At 35.8% G+C, this 17,249-nt stretch overlaps 1 protein-coding gene across 1 annotated transcript; it reads right to left on the minus strand.

The window, feature by feature from the left end:
- Positions 1 to 5,690: 5,690 nt before the first annotated feature.
- On the minus strand, positions 5,691 to 16,939 carry LOC104591454 (basic salivary proline-rich-like protein (DUF1421)). Its single transcript, XM_010250291.3, has 3 exons — positions 16,293 to 16,939; positions 8,169 to 8,438; positions 5,691 to 7,112 (listed from the first exon to the last, which is right to left on the minus strand). The coding sequence occupies exons 1-3, from the start codon at positions 16,548 to 16,550 to the stop codon at positions 5,976 to 5,978; spliced, it is 1,665 nt and encodes a 554-aa protein (XP_010248593.1). The 5' UTR covers positions 16,551 to 16,939; the 3' UTR covers positions 5,691 to 5,975.
- Positions 16,940 to 17,249: the final 310 nt, after the last annotated feature.

Genomic DNA, 17,249 nt, shown 5'->3' on the forward strand with positions numbered 1-17,249 from the left:
TCCAGACCATCCTGCGGAAATTTTAAAATTTTCATATTTACCTTTCTCATCAATTTCTATTTACCTCTCCCTCTCCCTCTTTCGCACGTGCCACACTCAATTACACATAATACATTCAATTAATGATGCTATAAGTCAGGGATGCAAATGCATCGGATCGGATTGTTTTTGAATTGGGGTATATCTGAATCTAATCTAATCATATAAATTTGAGATCTGATTCAAATAGAGATAATTTTTCCCTCCACAGGTACCCAAGCTCCCTAACCCCTTGGAGTCAAGTATAGGGAGTGCTTTGGTGGGGTCGGGGATGGGGCTAAAACTGAATTCCCGATTAAGTTCGATGACGGGGATGGGGAATGCAATCCTTGCCCTGCCCTTGCCCCGATTAATTATATATATACTATTTATATTATAACATGATTATATTATAATTACACAAATAACAAGAACTCAAAAAGAGTAAAAGACAAAAACTTTAAACTATTGACTCTCTCAAGAGTCTCTTAACTCTCTTCTACTACCTAAACTAAACTCAACAGACAAAGAAAAAATAACAGAGAAAAGAACTTGCAAGGGCGACACCTGAAACTCAAAACCCTACCCTTTTTCTTCCATTATTCGTCTATTGTCTTCAGTAACTAGTATACGTACTCTCTCTCTCTCTATATATATATATATCAACTAGGCACTCACAAGTCCAATATTTGATTTTTGAAATCTCAAACAGATGTGAGATGTTACATATTTGAAACTTTGCAACTCAGAAGTCACAAGTTTGAAGTTTCTCTCTCAAACAATCGAGGATTTGGGTCTCCGATGAGGAACTCATCCCTAGCAGGGTCGGGGATGGAGGAGCATTTCTTTCCCTAACGAGGACTAGGGATGAGGATGGGGAATGTAATCCCTGCCCTGAACCCGCCCTATTGCCATTCCTAGATTCGTATCCATTAGTATATTGAATATCCGAATCTGAGCCAAACTGATTTTATTTCTAAAAACTTTAATAAGGTATTAAAAAGAAAAAAAGATGGTAATAGTTTATATAAAGAAACACGAAAGTATTTTTCAGTAGTTTTAATCATATATATTAATAAATACATGTATTTTTTATAAAAAAATTCAATAAAATACAATATAAAACATATATACTACAAAAAAAAACAATAATATATAGGTCAGATTGGATAGGATAAGTGGGTGGTACGAATCCACTCCCATTCGAAAAATAATTGGATTTGGATCGGATCATGATCCAATCCATTTGCACCCCTAACTATAACTGTTGGATTAGAACTTTTCATTGGAAGAAACGTATAGAAGGCAATATATTTATCACCATTTATCATAACCTTTCCCATTTCATATATAGAATTAGTTACATGATACTTGTTTCACCATTATTTAAGGGAAATTTGTAGATTAGTATCTTTTACTTTGGGTCTAGTCTCACTTTAGTTTTTTGAACTTCAAAATGTGCTAATCCAATACCTAAACTTTTAGATTATTCCAATTTAATTCAAAATTACCCTTTAGGTGTCATCTAATATTCTTTATCAATGATCCAAATGCTGAAATCTCTTAGAAGTCAATTGGATGTGAAACGACAAAAAACGAAAGGAACCGAAAAAAAAAAACTTCATGTAGCGTTCAATTGTTGACCCTTGAAGGCCATCGTGCAACTCAAAGCGAGGGGTCTAGTTTTGTTTTCACTTCTCGGTTGATCTCCTGATTAGCTTTTACTTGCTCCTTACAGGGACAATGGATAATTATATGTATTTGGGTTGGTGTTTATTTCTTTTCACCTGTTTGTAAAGAAATTCTTTTTCAACCAAAAAAAAAAAGACATAGTTTCTTGCCGATTACCAAAACCAAAAAAGATTGAGAGCAACCTGCAATCACCCAAAAGGAAAAGATAGAATTTTTTGAAACACAGAAACTCAAGAGGTAGGCAACTAGACATACATGTTCTCGGAGCACGACAACTTTGCTTGGGAGGAAAGAGGAATGAAAAAAAACAAAAATCATTTTTGTGCTCTGTTTCAGAAAGATGATTACCCTTATTAAGTCCAACAGTACCATCCGCTCTAAATTGGTTGCCTTGTTGATCATCGATTTGGATTGGTGGTGGGTTTGGGGTTGTTCATCATTGATTTGATTCAACCTTGATTCCGGAGGAAGAAAATGATGAACTTTGTCTTATTTGGAAGAGTAATTTTGATATTTTCAAAAGTTTTAAATTGCACTTATCATTGTGTGATATATATAACTGACGGTAGATATTAAATTGGAACGTTTTAAAAGTTCAGATGCTAGATTAGCACGTTTTGAAGTTCGGAAGCCGAAATATAGGGTATTAATCTGCAGTTTTCCTTTTATTTAATTCAGTTTCATATTTATTGTTAAATTATAAACACTTAAATTATTTATTATTATTTCATTTATATCATTTTTATCTATCCTTAGCTATAAGTTTCTAATTCCTTTCAACTTATAATAAATTACTTCTTCAATAGATGCATAAAACTAAAAAGAATGGCAAATTTATAATTCTATATCATATTACTAAAACCACTATTGGAACCCTATATAGAATAAAAGGGTGCAATCTTGCACCTTGTATTCGACAAAATATCCACGAGTCTAATAACAAAGCATCCTAAGAGGAGTTCGAAAGAATCGTCTGATAATGGTTGAATCAACTAAATTAAATTTTCATTAATAAGCAATTTAAGTATGACAATACTATCAAACCATTTAATTGATGAACATCATATTGTGGTGACTAAGGGTGTAATTTGGGTTGGGTTAAGAATTTGTTAAATTTCCCTTATGCCCGAACCCTAACCCTGGACTGATGTAGTTGAAATTCTTCAAATTGGACAATCCAACTTGTTGCAACCCTGCATGTAATGACTATTTTATCCCTAATCATTTTATTATATTAGAAAATGGTCCCGTACTAAGTACAGAGCAATTACACCTATATATTCTTTTGTATGAGATTCATTATTTATTTTTTAAATTTAATTTAAAAATTAAATTATGACTGTAATTGACAAACCCGTTTTATTTAAAAGAATTGAATTCACACCATTGAAAATATTTATAATGAATTAAGAAATTAAATTATAAATATTAATGTGGGTCCTACATTTTATGAAATGGGTACTATCTTTATAGTTAGTCACAGTCAGTAATAAATTACCATCTTTTTCTCTGAGAATGGGGTTTATTCTCACTTTTTCTAAGAGTGGTTATACATATGTTTTAGGAAAAGCTTCCATTTAAGATTTGCAGCATCACCTTATTAGATTCTTTTTTTTCCCAAAAAGTTATGATGTCACTTATCTTAAAAAAAAAGCTCTCTATAGGTTATGGACATGTATAAGTGGAGAGAGTTGAACAAAATGGAAAGAAGAAAATAAAATTTACATGGTAGTTTGGATGTAAAGCTCAAGCAAATATCTGAATTACATAGTGAAGATAACTATTACAAACCAGTACACATTCAGCTCAGTCAATTCGAATGGCTCATAAAACAGCATAATTTCAGCTTGAAGTTTCAGCTCTTAGATTGGAAACGGGAATTATATAACTATTAAAGTAAGAATGTTTTGTTAATTCAGTCATTAAATTTAGTCAACTCATCTAATTATTAAATGGATCTTTAGAACTCTGGTAAAGATGACTTGTTACTAGATTCATGGATATTGATATCTTTATAACTTTAAATATATCCTATTAAAGTATAATATTTTATATTATAATATAAAATATTATAATACATATAATATACATTATATTGTATTTAACATAAAATAATGCACATATATATGTATATTAATATATATAATACATGCATATATAATGGGTCAGGTGAGGAATGATTTCAAATTGACCAACTTACCAAACCCACTAAGCCATTTTAAGTTGTGTTGGGTTTAGCTATGGTGGGGTTCAAGACTTTAATGGCAAAAGTGGACTTTGACTTCGACATATGACTGACCCATGTTGTGTCCAAGGATAGGGTTAGTCTGTTCCTTAAATCTACCAGCCCATCCAATTATACCCTTATTTTATTTGAGAGTAGAAAGATTTAAGATGAGAGGAGGAAGGATTTAATGGGGTATAAATTTAAAATACACACATGTGTACGCATGGTGTAAGAGTGAATCCATATTTGATCCAATTATTAATGGACTGAATTCAGATCACCCGGGTCAAATCCAAATTTGAGTTCAGACAATTGGATACTGTTTTACAGCCGTAAGATGTTTAAGAAGTAGAGTGGTTTTTCAAATACTGATATTAGATTTTTAGGGTTGAACATGGTCAGCTTGGTTCAATTCCAAAATAAAACTTGGAAACTATCTTGTAGGGTTGATTCTAGGTTTTTGGAACCATAATCTATTCCTGTCAAAGATAGATTTCAGCCTTGGCGGTTCCAAGGTACACACATAAAATCTATTGTTTATAAAAAGATAATAATGTACTTTTTTTTTAATTTTTTTTCACTCTCAAGTCTCAAAGTTTTGGCTTTGGTTAACAATCTATCATAAATGTTCCACATTTCAAATAAATAATCATTCAATCTCAAAAAAAAATAATAATAATAATAAAACATAAACCATAAACAAGCTAAATAATATCACATAATCAGTACTAATGCATAATCCAACTTTAAACACAATGTACAATTTGTTAAATACAATCTCAATGCAAATAGAATACAATCCACAATTAGCTCAAACAACACAACCAAAGTTCAAAATATCAACACATATTGGCCCATATTAGCCGATACATATCGTTCCGAGACCCCTCCGATACGCCCCTATAGTGGGTGTATTGGGGGTCTGACCGGTTCACAGGGTGGAGGAGCCCTAAACCGGCCCCCTGAACCAGTTTTAGAAAAAAAAAGAAAAAAAAACAGTATCGATTCACACAATACGCCCCTACCGACATATCGGGCGTATCAATATTTTAAACCTTGAACACAACATACTTAAATACATAATCCCTCATTCAAATCCATAATCCTACACCACACAACATTTCGAATTTTAATATTAATATATTTTGTTTAAATTAGAGAGAAAATATTATCTCCACTTTGTAGAGAAAATAAAAGTAGGAATTTTAATATTAATATGTTTTGTTTAAATTAGAGAGAAAATATTATCTCCACTTTGTAGAGAAAATAAAAGTAGGAAAAAAAAGAGTAGCTGAATGCCTAAATGCGATAGTTGTTCACCAGGTTGTGGAACCAATGATATTGCCCCACATACATGGGGCCCAAAGTGAAAAATTAAATGAGGATTTTATTTTATTTTTTGATTAGTAACAGCAGAATTTATTAAGAAAAAGAAACTTTAATTACAAGAGAGGGGAGGTAAATTTATTACAAGAATAAGAAACTTTTAAAAAAACTTCCATATTAATATCCTGTACTTTAGGACTAATGCCACTTTGATCTTCGAACTTTAAAATGCCACATGCCATGCCACACCGACCTTGTATATAATGCACTTTCATCTGTGCTGGTGCAAAAGTATATGAGTGCAACTTTTTTATATAATTTTTTTTGGTAAGAATGTGGGTGCAAATTCTGATTTATCTTTCTTTAAGGATTTACTTTATTTTGAGTGTTTCCAGTGTAAATGCAGTAAAATAAAACATGAAGCAAGTTTAACCAGAATTTGCACTCCCTTGCATTTGTATTACTGCAAATGAATTTGCAGTGCTAACAAGCAAAGCCTTTACAAAACAATGTTGCATAGACAAGTACAAAATTAAATCTTAGATCATCGACTGTTGCGGAAATTATTTTAGAATAATAAACCAACATAAACACGAAATGAAATGACAACCAACTCAGACCCAAAGAAGAACCCAACATTGAAAAGACGGTCTATGAAACAGTTCATCACTTTATACAAAACAAATCAAGTTGGATGCTATCACACATCATGTCACCGGCCGAACCAACCTTTTTGGGGCTGGACTTCATCATTCATTAGCTTATCCAGCACTACATTCAGGTCCACCGACTGCCCATTCTCTGTGAGTTTCCTCACTGTTGCCCTCACTTGGTCTCTTGAAAATCCCATTGTTGCCACCTTGTCAACCACATCATCAATCGGAACCCTGTTTCCAGTCCCACCAGAACTTGATCCACTGCCAATGCTAGTGGCCGTTGGCAGCGCATGTGGTAATATCTGAGCAGTTGGGAGACGCGGATAACTGCTTCCACCACTTGGAGCTGAAGGAGGAGGAGGAGGTTGAGATGATTTCAGTATTGAACTGCTGTAGTGAGAAGGTGATCCACTGTATGGATAGGAGTCGCTATAAGTAGGACCAGAAGGTGGACCATATGCAGGAGAAAACCCTGAAGTAGGTCGGCTTGATGGGGGCTCATATAAATGGGCGGGTGGACCATAGAACTGTTGGGAGGGAGGAACTCCACTAGATGGTGGCTGACTCACTGAGGGGGGTTGGCGGATGCCAGGAGGGTAAGTCTGAGATGGCAAGTAAGGGGGTTCTTCAGGATGTTGTCCCATAGGTGGTTGGAGTTGTGGAGGAGATGGATTAACAGGGCCAACAGGTGGGTGTTGTTGTGGATGCTGGGGTGGCTGAGAGTATTGTGGAAGCTGGGGGGTTGGTTGATAATGCTGATGTGGTGCAGGAGGTGGACCAGGTGGTGGCTGTAGCTGCTGAGGTGGAGGCAGTTGGTATTGCTGGTGTGTGGCCTCTGGTGTCTGACCAGGAGATGGAAAGTAGGGCTCTCTCTGTGGGACAGAAGGGATTTGGTTTTGCGGTAACTGACCAGGAAGCTGAACCGGAGGGTTCTGTTGCAGTGGGGGTGGAGGAGCATTTGGAGGGGGGAGAGAAGGAAGTGGTGCAGGTGGTTGAGGAAGAACGGCAGGTGGGGTAAGTGGTTGGTAAGATTGCTGAGTAGTAGATGCTGTTTGCGGCATAGAATCTTGCTGTGAAGCATTATTTTGGCCTTCAGATTGCTGATCTCCTTTTGACACCTGAAACTTTGCAAACTGCAGCTGGGTCTCAACTATTTCTTGCTTCTCTCTCAAAACCTGTACACCAGTTTGCACCTACAAGCAAAATGTTGATAGACAGTAATTGCATATTACAGAATGATCAAGGAAACAGGATAAAAAAAGCATATACATAATGAGTAAAATTCAACAAAATATTTTTCTTTTTCTTATCACCCATCACCCCCATCAAAAGAATATATAGATAAGGAATTGGTGACAATCAACTGAAGCACAAATAAAGAATTTGGCTACAGGCCTATGAAAATACAAATAAGGCCATGGGTCCAAGCAGCACCATTAGAATCCACTTTCTCTTGGGCATGGCTGTGAAATTCATTTTCACTTGGTTCCAGATCAATTTGTCCAATGAGTTTATTGTATGACTGAAGGGAGAAGCCCATGAACCCCATATGCTATTTTCTCAGTTGAATCTATAGTTGCCTGCTAATTCTTTTAGAGGAGTTTTCATTAGTTGTTGAACTCTTCTTTGCAGGGAAAAAATTTTCCATTTCCAAGTAATATAACTCCAAGGCTATCCATTAGCCACCATATCAAGTAATACACTTTTTTTTGAATAATATGTTTACACCAATAGCATTCAATATTTTATCAATCAAAAGAAAATATCATTCAATATTTTACTTGGAAACCTTGGAACCATGTTTCAAAGAAGAGATAAAGAGCCAAACGGGCTAGTCTGTGTTCACATGCTAAGTGAATCTGAGTAATCTCTAACTTGTACTGATAAAGTTCTATATGGAACGGATGGAATGTGGTAAGTCCCATATAAGTCATATTACATAAGGATGCGATAGAGCACCATCCAACGGTATGTAGTGAAAGATAGAAGGGAATCACAAATGGACAATACAAAAAACACTCTCACCGATACTCAACTTTCTGGTATCTTTACCATTCAAAATTCTTCTTTCATTATTTCATTAAATAAAGTTCAACTCAACATAAGTAGTTGACATATATTGTCCACAACTTCAAATATGTATAACATATTGGTTGGCATAAAGGCCAAATATAGAAGAAAAACAATTTGAGAATGAAACAAAAATTGTGTCAGGCTTAAAATAAAAGCATCACAGGAAGGAAGCAAACCTCTCTCAGACTATTCTCCAGCTGCCTCAGTTTTCCATCAGTGCTACCATGATTATTTCCAACAGATAATTTCAAATCATCCACTGAACTTTCAAGGTGGCGGGTTCTGCTCTCCAGCTGCGTTAGACGTGCACTCACACCTTCCAATGCATGTAGCAGATTATCTGCATACTTTTTCACTGTTCGATCAATCTCAGAGACTGTTGCTGCATCATAGGCCTTCCTGTCTTCCTCGGGAGAGATTTTCATGGAGTCTAAAGAACCATAGTTCTGTATGGATCATTGGAAACCAAACAGCAAGAATAGTCATGCATAAAAAAGATACACAACAATTAAACTATCTTTGTACTTCCAACAAATAGTAGTCTGATAGATAACAATCAGTAAATTGTAGTACCACATAATAACACAACATCAAGGATCTAAGGAATCTTACAGAAGATCTTTTTCATTTAATTCTTTTTTTATATGGTCTCAAGGTATAAAATTTTAATCTCTATATTCTAATTACATAAAACAAAACAGAAACCAAGGGAAGACCGGAAGAGGAAGGCATAGATTGCCAAAGGTTATGTTCTCTTGAATTTGTACTATTCACATATATTTGCTTAGCTCTATTTTCCTTGCCTTTTCCCTTCTTAGTCCTTAACTTCGTTCAAATGGTCCCAACTGCTGATAATTTCTCTTTAATCTTTACCAAATTGCTTTAGAAATTAAGTCCACCAGTTTTGAGCTTTGCACAGGATTTTCAATCCCCGCTTCCCAAGCTAAGATGGAGGTGGAGGATTGCATCAGGTTAGCAACTTCAATCAAAAACTAATTAATATGGGGCACAAAACATCAAATATTGGATTTGGAGACCTGTCAATCAGATCTCAACCCAAACCAAAATTTATTTACCATGCAACACTCTGCCCCTTTACCTGCCAGGTCTGGTGCCATTTTTTAAGACTTTCAGATTCAATAGGTTCCCCCTCATTCATTGGCTGAGCTGTCATCATTGTTTTCAGTTAAAAAAGAGAAAAGCTAGAAACAATGACATCCCAAACTCCTTTTTCCCACATTGTCCAAAGTATAACCACTTTCATACATTCTTCATAGGATCAAATATAAGAAACATGAGAATCTTTTTTTTTTTGGATCAGCAACATGAGAATCTATTTTCAATCACATGCCATTTGAGACGGGGTAAAATAGGGTTAGTTTCTATTTGTTATTTGAGCAATATTACAAGTTTCTTTGAGCTGTAACCTTTACCCCCCCCCGGCGGAAATCAAAGTCCCAGTTTAACACATGTTCTGAGGGAAAGCCAAAACTTAAAATAGGTTCAGCCTTATGGTTTGATAACAAAGTAGAGTGCTGGGAATTGCAACTTAATGGTAGGTCCCCAAGGCAGAGGTCTTCCTAGAATAATCCCACAACCCACATCAAAACGAATGTAGTTTAGAAAGGTAGGCAATACCTCAAAGTTTTCTTTCCAAGGGAAGTTTGAAGTAGTATGAGACGCTAGTTTTGCATCCTCGCCATTGTCCGCTACACCATTAATGTTTTTAATAACCTTGTACCACAATCTATCTCCTTCTAAGGGGAATGTCCAAAGCCATTTTCCTAGAAGAGCTGTATTTTTCTCGATCAAATTTCCAATACCTAATACTCCTTGCTCCTTAGATTTACACACTTAGCCCTATTTTATCAAATGGTCTTTCTTTTTATCTCCTCTCTCCCACAAGAAGTCTGTCATCAATTTTTCTAGCTGTTTGGCTATTTCTGTCAAGATCCTAAAGGTGGACAGGTAGTAAGTGGGCAAATTGGCTAAGGTGGATTTGATCAAAGTGATTCTTCCTCACAAAGATGAGAAGATATCTGCTCCTGGGTTTCCTCCCAAAGGCAAACCAAGATGCTTTAGGGGCCAGTTTTTCAACTCACAACCTAAAATTTCAGCCATCCAAAGAATATCTTCTCTTTCAAGTTAACCACTTCCACACAAGTCTTTCCCTAGTTGACTTTTAAATTTGGTATCCTTTGGAAGCGATCAACTAAGGCTTTCTTCAAGTTCCTTAAATTGAGATTTGTACAATTCTTGCAAAAGATGATTATGTCACCTACAAATTATAAGTGAGTCAGTACCTCAACAATAAGGGTGAACACAAAGGAGGGGTGGGACAAAGGGTCCCCCTGCCTTAGACCTCTTTTAGCCAGGAAGAAACCCTTAGTCACTCCATTGATTAGTATAGAGAAATGTTTCGAACTAATACAGCCTTTGATCCATTTTCTCCATCTTTCTCCCAAGCCATTTTTTCCATCAATCCCAAGAGAAAAGTCTAACCCACCATATCATAGGCTTTCTCCAAATCCAGCTCACAAATCAATCCTTCCCCTCCCTGCTTTTTCCTTTCAACCATACACTCATTTACCACCAGAATTTGGTCAATTATTTGTCTCTCTTCCACAAATGCTCCTTGATTTTGGGAGATTACCAAAGGCAAACACAATCTTAAATCTCCCAACGAAGACTTTAGCAATGATTTTATAGAGGCTACCCACAAGGCTTATAGGTTTGTAGTCCTTTGGAGTCTTGGCTTCTTTCCTCTTAGGTACTAGGGCTAGGAAAGTAGCATTTGCTCTTGGTGAAATTTCCCCTTTATGAAAGAATTCAGCAAAAACATCCATCAAGTCAACTTTTATGATTTCCCAGTAGTCTTGATAGAAAGCCATCGAGAAACCGTCGAGTCCTGGACCTTTAGATTTATCAATTGAGAAAACTACTTCATGGACCTCCTCCTCACTTGACCCATCAAAGTTTAGTTTGAGGGTGAATCCTTATGTATCCATCCCGTTATTTTGCTTTGGTTCTCTTTGTCCTTCATTACTTGCATTCTAGTTCTCTCTCTCCCATTTTTATCAATAGCAGTAAAATTTTATAAACATTAGGACAAATCCAATATGTACAAATACACTATTTGGAGATAAGGATTCTGTATTTCAACCCTTTTGGTTTCCTTTTAATTCTTACAATTATGCCCAAAACATTTGTTCCCTCTCAGCCCCTTGTTTTGCTAGAGCATTGGCCAAGCTATTGACTTGGAAGTCCAAAGAACCCTCGCCACCATAGCACCAAAAGGCAGCCTCCTTTTTCAGCCACTGTAGCAACATTTGGAATCCCCTTCAATATTCAGTTTTTCAACCCCTACTACTCCCATTAAATCTAAGCCTTAAGAACCCTCTGTTTGGCAGCCTCCACCTTTATAGACTAAATTCTTTTTGGATGATGTGCTTGCCACTTCCCTCCACTTCCTAATGACATCATCTGCTGAGAAAGGTGTAGAGATTCCAATGTTTTAACCCAGTGGTCCACCCTAGCAGTAATCCACTCTATTAATAGCCTCCTGGCATTCCAGTTCTCTTTATCTTCCTATGAATCCAAGATTCTGAATTTTCATTTTTTAGCTATTACTTTCATGCCAAATTTCTATTTAAAAGTTCAATTTTCAACTCATTTATTCTCTAAATTCTAGAAATGAATTTCTTCTTCCCCCTTTTCTGTCAATTTGAAAATCCTTGTTCCTCTTCCTTTTTTTTTTAATCAGTAACAATGAAAATTTTATTAATCAGTAAAGCTTAGAGTACATAAGAGTGAAAGGATTGTCAGCCTCAGCTAACCATCCTTGTAACAATCAGTATCAAATACAATTTCCCCCTTGCTGTACTATTCCCCAATACAATGAATTCCTTGTTACCCCTTGTTTTGTCATCCCATCTACAAGACTATTAAAAGACCTTGGAGTTCATTGAATGACAGTTCCCAATTCCTTTAACATCTATTTTGCTTCTCTGATTTCATGTCTGCTTCCATGGCCCCTCGTTACTTCCTAACCAACCTGTTATAACCTTGGAGTCTCGTAATGCAAATAGCTTGTTAAGTCCCAATTCTTTTGCCTCTTTCAAACCTGCTAACAGAGTTTTCAATTCTACCCTAGTTGAATCCCCAATACCTATTGCTCCAGAGAACATGATAAAAAGATCACCCAAATGATTTCTTACCACTCCTATCCCGGATACACCTGGATTGCCTAAGCTGCACCAATCAAAGTCTAGCTTGACAAATGGAAATTGTGGTGGTTGCCACTCCACTTTATTCTTGACCTGCCTGGAGCAGACGCAGCCACTTCCTTCCATTTTCTTATAATGTCCTCAGTCTTTAATGCAGAATCAGACACTTGTTCCTCTTCTTCATGAGCTACTTCATTCAGATCTTATTCAAAACTCTATTTGGTACACTTTCAAAACCCAATGGTGAAACTAAAGAGGACCAGGGTGGGGTTGAAGAGGAGAAATGTATCCAGCATATTGTCTGCTGGAATGCATTAATGAGACTAAAAAGAAATAGACCACATTGCTATAATGAAACAGTGTTTTGAACAATCAAGAAACATGTTTAAAAAATGAGTATAGCTAAGATGATGATGTTGATATGGGTAGGTAGAAAAACTACAAAAGACGGAATAAGAAGTTAACACACCAGAGAGGACTTAAGACTGGCTCCAATTAGTGACAAGATGACACCAGCGAGAAAGAGTGAGTTGGTGCAACTGTGCAAGTAGAAGACTCTAACAGAACAAGGAGAATCCAAAGAAAATGCTGTTGAAGCAGTAAGACATGATCTAAGGGCTTACAATTTGATAGATTAGTAGATTCCAAATAGTTGGGATATTAAGGCTGAAATGCTGAATTGAGTCAGAATGGATTGAGAATCCTTGAGGTTCCTTTTGAAATCTCCAAATAGGTTTTAGTGCTACACAGGAATATGCCCATGGCATACCTTTTCATGAATTTTGATCCAATATTTCCAGTTCAGGCTAGAACACCTACCAAAACTTGGCCACACACGTTACTGCCAACATGCAGGAGAGATAATAGCTAACCAAACTTGAGTTTTAATTCAGTTCAACAAGGGCAAGGAGTGGAGTTGACTTGTGAGTCATAAAAGCAACTAGGGAGCAATGAATGAATTAATTCAAGAATCACAAATAAAGGAAAAGTTTATAAGAGGGGAACCAGATTACCATAAAAGAACATAATTGAGGACTTAAGATCTTAGAGAAAAGAGTGCATTTGAAAAAGACTAAAAAGAACTTTTTGCACCTATAATTGTCAATGAAATAAGTGATCTGTTACAGGTTGAAGGGGCTAGAAGAGCCAGAGGCAGGCCAAAAAGGACTTGGGTGGAAGTAATAAGAAATTATTTAAGCATTCATAATTTAACAATGGATATAATACTGTACAGAATGGGATGACAAAATAGGGTTTATATATAGCCAGCCCCATATAGTTTGAACAAGGCTTAGTGATTATGAAGATGACTTGTCAATGAAATCAGAACTAGTTTACTTGTCAAAAAAAAAAGAAAAAAGAAAAGAAATCAGAGCTAAATAGACCTCTTTTTCCTCAGGACAAATATGCATAAGCAGACACAAACATCTGACCATACAGTATAGAATTTACAGTCATTAGTGTTCGCATCAAGATGTTAAAGAGAAGTGGAGTTAATAGATGCACTAGAATGAATTGGTGGAATTTAAAATTAAAGAAAACCACAATTTTGATGAATATCTGGATTCAAGAAATAAATGAAATTTGGAAGAAGAACTGAAATTCTTCGCATGGAGGAATGGTATGTAAAAGGTTATTAATGAAAACCAGTATTTGTATCTTTGTTTTTTCTTTTTTCATTTCTTGAAGTTCTTTGTGACTCTTGGAAGATAAGTGTGTTTGTCTTCCACTTGTAAATTTTCTACTGATGAATTAATGAAAGTGTTATTGATCAAAAAAAAAAAAGAACAAAGGTCAAGAGAGACATAGGGCTGCAAACAGATTGGATTCAATCAGAAATGAGGTGGATGCAAATTTGATTCAGTTATATTTGGATCGGAATTGAATCTTATCCGTCAGATTTAAATAAGATTCAGGTTGAATTTGGATTGCAATAGGATATTGTATAGCATTAATAAATTAAACTGAAAACGATAAAAATTTATATACTATTAATAAAATGAACAAAAAAAAGACTTTGATTTTGTATACTATAAACAAAATATATTGAAAATAAAATTTATGAAGCTTAAACCAATGACTCTAGTAAAAACACAACATTCAAACCAACTTTACTTATAGATAGAATATAAATTTAAAGTATATATAAGCATATACATTCAAATTGAATTGACTTGGTTAGGGGTGGATCCATATCCGATCCAATTATTAGGGGTGCTCATGGTTCGATCCAATTAACCGAACCATGGGCTATTCTTTGAAACCAAACCGGGGTTACTAGTTTTTGGAAAACCGGTAACCGAAACCGAAACAAAGTCGATCAGTTAACTGGTTGGCCGGTTCAGTTAACCGTCGGTTCGGTTCGTCAGTTTTTCAGGTTTTTATTATTTACAATATTTATTATAGAAAAATATATAAATATATAATAAAATACTAGAAATATATATAATATAATATTATATTTTGAATAATAAATAATATATTATATATTATAAATATTAATATATTAATAAATAATATATTATATACTACCAATTATTGATTGATTGAATTCTTGTCACCCTTAAGTGAATTGAATTCAAATTCAAATTCAGATAAACTGATACCTAAAAGCACTAAGAAGAAAACAATAAACAGGATATAACTGAAAGCATATGGTGACTGGCATCAATGATTTTTTTAGGTAAGAGAGGGATTGTGAGAAGGGTGTCAACAAGCTTACAAGAACAATGAAAAGGAAATGTTGGGAGTTGAGATTTGGATCAGTTAGATGCACAAAAATTATGACTAGAGGATTCAATGGAACAACTGATATATAGAAGCCTACAGGCCTAAACATCTTTTCCTGCAGTTCAAACCTAAGGTTCATTCCAATATCACAGCTTGCAAAGAACTCAAGCTAACTATCCAGTTCATATGGCCATGTATACTATTGAGAAGATTTTATCCAATTAAACTGTTACAAGAACTGATTCAGAAAAAAAGTTAGAACTTGAAATTTGAACTTGCACACTACATATTTGTCTCTGATTTATTAATAAATAATTTTTCATACAAAATCCTTTAGCTAGATTGCTACCTAAAATATTTCAACAAGGCAAATGAAACCATAAGCTGTTAGGAAACATGAGATTGGAATCTAGTTTTTAGCAACTCTAAACGAAAAATGTAATTTGAACAACCTACCGGGTGACAAATAACACAATCAATTAATACATCCCATCCTAAACAACAAGGGTATTAATATTAGAAGCCAGATTCTGGATCCATGTAAAAGAAAATCAATTATGTATAAAAAATCCTCTCATAGAAAAATATTCACTAAAAGTGTTGTTACGCAGAGTCAGTATCAATAATGCTACGAGTTGCTAAAGGCCATATGCACTATCTAATTCAAACAAGAGGAATCCTCTATATAGAAGAAAATAGATATTTGCTTGGGTGGTAATAAGAACAATAGACTGCTAAATACAGATTAGCAATTTCCTACCACCAAGAACCATATAAATATGCCCTATTCTCACACAGGTAGATACAGAATAGTTCCCTTAGTTGCACTACTTGGACCCTATTATATATTCAGGGTATAAGTCCAATTTCCATTTGATACTACATACAGCAGCATTCTTCTATTCAAGGATCTTACTACAAGACCAGCACCAATATATGGTGCAGTATATCATCACATCTTATGAAGACGTAAGCATCAATCATCGCTTGCGAGGAAAACTTATGCAATTTAATTTGACCACTCTACTTGTGCCGCTATTTTCTTTCTTTTTTTTTTTTTGTATGTCTGATTCTCCAAAGCCACTTGAGAAGCATGAAGAGAAACTTCCTAAGATCTACTGATGGAATACATTCTATAACAATTACATAAAGATGCAGCAGCCTCTTAATGCAACAACTCCCTGGCAAGTTACTTCTAAGACATTACCGGAACAAATTAACGACAAAGTGTTGTCAATTTACCCTAAACCATAAACTTAAAAATTTAAAGAGATAAAAAGGCCACGAGCCCTAACAAATTAAATATTTCACGAAATAACTAAAACTGAGAAATAGAAAACCTACTCTAATTTGAGAAGATGCGGTAGCCTTCGAATCCGCCGAATTCCAAACCCTAGTTCCCCCGACATTGCTCCCTTCGTGATTTGGCGATTGAGGAAGTCCAGTGGGTCGAATGGGCTGAAAATCATAGCTGGGCAAGATTTCTTCTTTCTTCGCGCCACCGCCTTGTTCTTCATGAGGATTGAGAAGGTCAAAAAAATCGTTGTTTTGGGATCCCGAAAGACCCATGACCTGCTTATCCATGAACTGAGACGAATTCATGGAGCTTCGATTTCTGAAACACCACCTGTAGATCCAATAAACCTTTTGCAGCTTCGGAGATATTGCAGAAGTTCCAAGATCTTTCGATTGACCGACGAAGAAAATGAAACGGAGAGAAATCTACTAGAGTACTACTAGTCTTTTCTTATTTCTGTTCCTTTTTTGGCTCTGTAATTGGCAACAGATAGATAAAAGAAATAAAATGACGAAATGGGACCCAGGCGAGACCGGATTGGCGCCCCACAACCCCCCCAACATGAACATGCGTGCATTGGGAACATCTCCCGACTCCCGTAATTATCATGGGAAGATGTTCCCAATAAACGGGCGATAGGTGGTGTGGGGCGTTTGTGTGTTGACCTAAATGGGGCGCCAATCTGATCTCGACCAAGGTTCCTTAGGTAGAGACTAGAGAGGTAACTGCAAAATCACTCCAGACTCCAGAGAGTCCCGCACTGCCGCTTACAGAGTGGGAATAGGCCCGCCACGATGTCGTTAGCATTTTGATTGATTTCTTATCATCAACCACGTTTCTTCATCTTGGCTTATGTGCTTTCGTTCAACACACGTGGTATAAGATAAGGCACGGAAGGACCCACCTAACAGTACATCTAAATGCCCTTGCGATTGCTATTGCATGGGATGATAACATGATACTGGGCTTGGGGGAGGCCGAGGAATGCTGGAGCCACGATCCGT

The sequence above is a fragment of the Nelumbo nucifera genome, chromosome 4 (genome assembly GCF_055504915.1).
Source record: "Nelumbo nucifera cultivar China Antique chromosome 4, China Antique-T2T, whole genome shotgun sequence".
Lineage (NCBI taxonomy): Eukaryota > Viridiplantae > Streptophyta > Magnoliopsida > Proteales > Nelumbonaceae > Nelumbo > Nelumbo nucifera.

Coding starts and splice junctions, on each gene's coding strand:
- LOC104591454 (XM_010250291.3), bottom strand. CDS start 16,550: ATGAATTCGTCTCAGTTCATGGATAAGCAGGTCATGGGTCTTTCGGGA. Junction 8,439..16,292: donor CCGCATCTTCTCAAATTAGA/GTAGGTTTTCTA, acceptor TGATCCATACAG/AACTATGGTTCTTTAGACTC. Junction 7,113..8,168: donor TGGAGAATAGTCTGAGAGAG/GTTTGCTTCCTT, acceptor TTTTGCTTGTAG/GTGCAAACTGGTGTACAGGT.